This window comes from Octopus bimaculoides, chromosome 1 (assembly GCF_001194135.2).
Source record: "Octopus bimaculoides isolate UCB-OBI-ISO-001 chromosome 1, ASM119413v2, whole genome shotgun sequence".
In the NCBI taxonomy this organism is placed as follows: domain Eukaryota; kingdom Metazoa; phylum Mollusca; class Cephalopoda; order Octopoda; family Octopodidae; genus Octopus; species Octopus bimaculoides.
This window is the reverse complement of record NC_068981.1, coordinates 60290272-60294888: the sequence shown is the minus strand read 5'-3', so window position 1 is coordinate 60294888 and position 4617 is coordinate 60290272. Positions and strand designations below refer to the sequence as shown.

General features: G+C 37.0%; 1 protein-coding gene across 2 annotated transcripts in view; it reads right to left on the bottom strand.

The window, feature by feature from the left end:
- The window catches only part of LOC106871356 (sodium- and chloride-dependent transporter XTRP3), a 182372-nt gene that overhangs the window by 14649 nt on the left and 163106 nt on the right, over nt 1-4617 (bottom strand). For both annotated transcript variants that reach the window (XM_052967131.1, XM_052967139.1), the window contains exons 7-8: nt 2757-2875; nt 316-517 (exon numbers count right to left, since the gene is read on the bottom strand). In XM_052967131.1, the coding sequence (XP_052823091.1) occupies nt 316-517; nt 2757-2875 (321 nt within the window). The remainder of the gene's footprint in view (nt 1-315; nt 518-2756; nt 2876-4617) is intronic.

The following is a 4617-nucleotide window of genomic DNA, read 5'->3' as shown; positions in this document are numbered from 1 at the left end:
TATATATATATATATATATATATATATATATATGAGTGAAGGCGTGTGAGTTAGTGGCTAGGGTATTCGGACCAGAATCGTAAGGTCATGTCTTCGATCCCCGGCACTGCACTGTATCCTTAAGCAAGACACTTTATTTCACATTCCCACATTCCACTCAGCGGGTAAAAATGAATAGTATTCGTATTTCAAATATCTATATGTATATGCGTAAATATGCTTACATTAAGACAAAATATTCAACAAGAACAGAGCGCACAAGGCTGAACACTGATCTGCTGATTTGATTCTTCTCTCAAGAATATACTGACTTACCACAAACAACTTCTTTTCTGATTGCAGGAAACAATAACATATCATTTATAGATGTAATGGCACCTTCAAGAGTACCAAACATTGTGTCCAGTCCAAGTGTGAGCAACATGAGAAAGAAGAGAACGGCCCACAATGGGGCAACAGGAAACTGATCAATTGCTTCTGTGAAGGCAATGAATGCTAGTCCGGTCCCAGAGGCTGACTGAAATATGAAGCGTAAAGAAATAATTAGTTTAACATATACATATATATGCGTGTGTAATTATATGTAGTCAATGCTGATGTTGTTTAGCTAAATGACAACTGTGTGAAGGAGACATGTGATCTAAGTTTAGAAAACGTCATAATCATTTCGTCTGCTTTCTTTATTAGAAACTATTTATGATGGTCCCTATTACATAATTAGAAATACTTATGCAGCTAGGAAAAGGTAAATCGTTCAGCGACCGATTTTATTCTAAATATCTAGGCATATATGAGTGACAAACTAAAAAACGAAGGCAGCGCAACATTATTTATGGAAGGTTTAGCTACATGCTATTTATAACAGATTGAGTGAATATATACAGGCTCACTCGATGAATCGAGTATTTGAATGTAAATATACGAGCTTACATACACATACTGATAGAGATGAAATCATAAGATTTACTAAGGAGAATGAGGCTTTCATATGTATTTAAAATATCTCTCTCTTAATCTTGGTTGATTAAATGAGCCGGAGTGTACCTCAAATTATTCAATCTCAGCCTTCATGATTACATCTTTTCAACATTCAGGTGAAGAGAGTAATGTAATCACATATATATATAGCCCATATATTTGTGTAACATTTTTGCCAAAATGGGAAACTATTACCAGGAAGTAGTAGTAGTAGTAGTAGTAGTAGTAGTAGTAGTAGTAGTAGTAGTAGTAGTAGTAGTAGTAGTAGTAGTTATCGGAATTGATTGGTGCACGCGCGCACACATACACACATATGTATGTGTTCTGCTCTTTTGGAGAAGACCCAGCATCTCTTTCTTATTTGCTTTTATGCAAATCTATAGTCTGGATATAACAGCTGTAGGTTTCTCATGAGATGTTCTTTTCTCCGATTTTTGACGTGACATTTACACCCAGCAGGCACTTGATCCACATAGCAGTGCATGACATTTGCTCCCTGTCTTATAGAAAAGTATTTATAGCATTTACACAAGACAACAGGAATGTTCCACCTGTATCTTTTATTTTTAAAGATATGGCTGCATTTTGCTTCTGGTGTACCTCTGGCATGACCGACCGGGGCAATCCTTCCTGCGTATAGCACAGTAGACAGTTTTAGCGACATTGTCATGTCTCATGGAAATGTGGTATCATGCAGGTATTTTGGAGCAGCTACTGACGATAAGAATGAAACCTTCCTCACCGGTATCTCTTTTACTCTTTTACTCTTTTACTTGTTTCAGTCATTTGACTGCGGCCATGCTGGAGCACCGCCTTTAGTCAAGCAAATCTACCCCAGGACTTATTCTTTGTAAGCCTAGTACTTATTCTATCGGTCTCTTTTGCTGAACTGCTAAGTTACGGGGACGTAAACACATCACCATCGGTTGTCAAGCGATGTTGGAGGGACAAACACAGACACACACACGCACGCACACATATATATATACATATATACGACAGGCTTCTTTCAGTTTCCGTCTACGAAATCTACTCACAAGGCTTTGGTTGGCCCGAGTCTATAGCAGAAGACACTTGCCCAAGGTGCCACGCAGTGGGACTGAACCCGGAACTATGTGGTTGATAAGCAAGCTACTTACCACACAGCCACTCCTGCGCCCAATCGAAATTTTCTAGCCTGCTATGTGAGTTGTGATGTATTTATTGCAAGTTTTAAATGGAATAAAATCTTTTGGCACAAGTAATCCCATCAAATATTTCTTTTTGTTGTGTTAGTCATTTCACTGCAGCCATGTCGAAGCACCGCCAAGAAAACTTTTAGTCGAAGATATCGTTCCCAGTACTTTTGTTTTCATTTTTTAAGTCTGGTATTTATTCTATTGGTCTCTTATGCCGAACCGCTAAGTTACAGACACACACATATACATATCAACTTCATAAACTTATATATACGACGAGCTTCTTTCAGTTTTCATCTTCCAAATCTCCTTATAAAGCTTCGGTCAGCCCGAGACTATAGAAGAGGACACTTGCCCAATGTGCCACGCAGTGGGACTGAACCCGGAACCAAGTGGCTGTGAAGTGAGCTTCTTACCACACAGCCACTCCTGCGCCTGTAACAAGATAGGCAATACTAACCAATGAATACTAGTAAAAAATTGTAATAATCTAAATGAAATAGTGATGTAATTAGCAATAATTTTGATAATTATAATAAGTATTTTGGGAATCATAATCACCATTTGCTTATCGCTACAAAAATGAAATAGGAAAGATACCTCTGTCATTAGCTTTTCAAAATCACATTCCTTTTCTGCTGTGATGTTAGGATTCTTTGTGTGATTTGTGCTGCCAAATTTCTCAAGGCATTTCTCGTATGCCATTGTTGCTTTGAAACCTAAAAGACAGGTATTGGAATACATCATTTTCTGCAGTTAAACAATACTGTTCTATAACAAACAAACATTGAGGATGCACCTCTGACGATATTGCATGTAATTATAAATCTACTATCAGGTGGTGTGTAAATTTCACGTCTTATAAATATCTCTATTTAAAAGAATAATTTTATCGATTTCATACAACTTTTATGTTATCAAAGAAATTCAAGTACGTCTTCGATTCCACATATCTGTATCTGTATGTATGTGTGTATGTATGTATGTGTGTATGTATGTATGTATGTATGTATGTATGTATGCATGCATGCATGTATGCATGTATATATGTATGTATGTATGTATGCATGTATGTATGTATGTATGTGCAGATTTGTATGTTTTATGTATGTATTCTCATGCATATAGTTACATATCTAGACATGCTCATATATATTTAAATGATAAACTTCTGGAAAGTTTTACAGATTTTTACAGTTCCAGTGATGGATCTGTAGTCTTCGAATTAGCTTTCTCCTGTCTGGTTTTGAGAAGCCTAATTTCTGAAGATTGATATTTAGGCAGTGTGTTACATGTCCCGGGGTCTAATCTGGGTAGAGTAACTGCATATTTCTCAATAGTTCAGCATAGGTGTTCTCTTTTTCACTGATCTTCAGTTTCATGTTAACATCCGCTGGGCAGCTAATTTCCACAACTGCGCACAGTTTCTCTTCTCTAACCCAAATCATTATATCAGGTCTGTTGTGCTTACATTTTATTGAGGTCCTCACTGGTACATTCCACCAGTATTCCTTTTTATTGTGAATGGCTATGGCTTCTACCATATTGTGGGTTTTTATTTCTTTGTCCTTGGGATTTTCCTTTCGAAGTATTTCATTATAGAGTGTCCTAGCAACAACATCATGTCGCATCGGTAGTTAATACCGTGATGACATTTTCGGACAGCTAGTGATGATGTGGGTGATATCTTCAGTATGAACTCCACAAAGTCTGCATCGGTTGTCACATTTTACTGCTTTTTCTGCATGCCTATTCCTTTTGTGCATCAAGTACTTGGTTAATATTTTCTGTTCCTGGATTGCAAACGCATTCGCTTCAAACTGGGAAGTAGTAATCCGGCTATTCGTCCATGATAAACTGCTTTGATGATCGATGTTACTATCATCACGGAGCTTTCTACTAACATGTGTATGTATGTATGCATGTTATTGTTCAGTTTTATTTAAAGATTTCCTGCCAACAGAGAGAGAGAGAGAGAGAGAGAGAGAGCCGGTTTCTATCCTAGATCCAAGGTTCCTTCATTGGAATTTCAACGTCAACAACAGGCTATTTTTGTATGTATGTATGTATGTATGTATGTATATGTGCAGATGTGTGTATATGTGCAGATTCGTATGTTTTGTTTTATGTATCTATTGTCATGCATATAGTTGCATATAGACTTGCTCATATATATTTAAATAATAAACTTCTGGAAAGTTTTACAGATTTTTACAGTTCCAGTGATTGATTGGATCTGTAGTCTTCGAATTAGCTTTCTCCTTTCTGGCTTTGAGAAACCTAATTTCTCGTGATTGGTATTTAGGCAGTGTGTTACATGTCCCAGGGCTCCAATAATTACAGGTATAAATCTGAACTTGCAATCTGGATAGTGTGACTTCAGATTTATGTATGTATGTATGTATGTATGTGTGTGTGTGTGTGTGTGTGTGTGTGTGTGTGTGTGTGTGTGTGTGTGTGT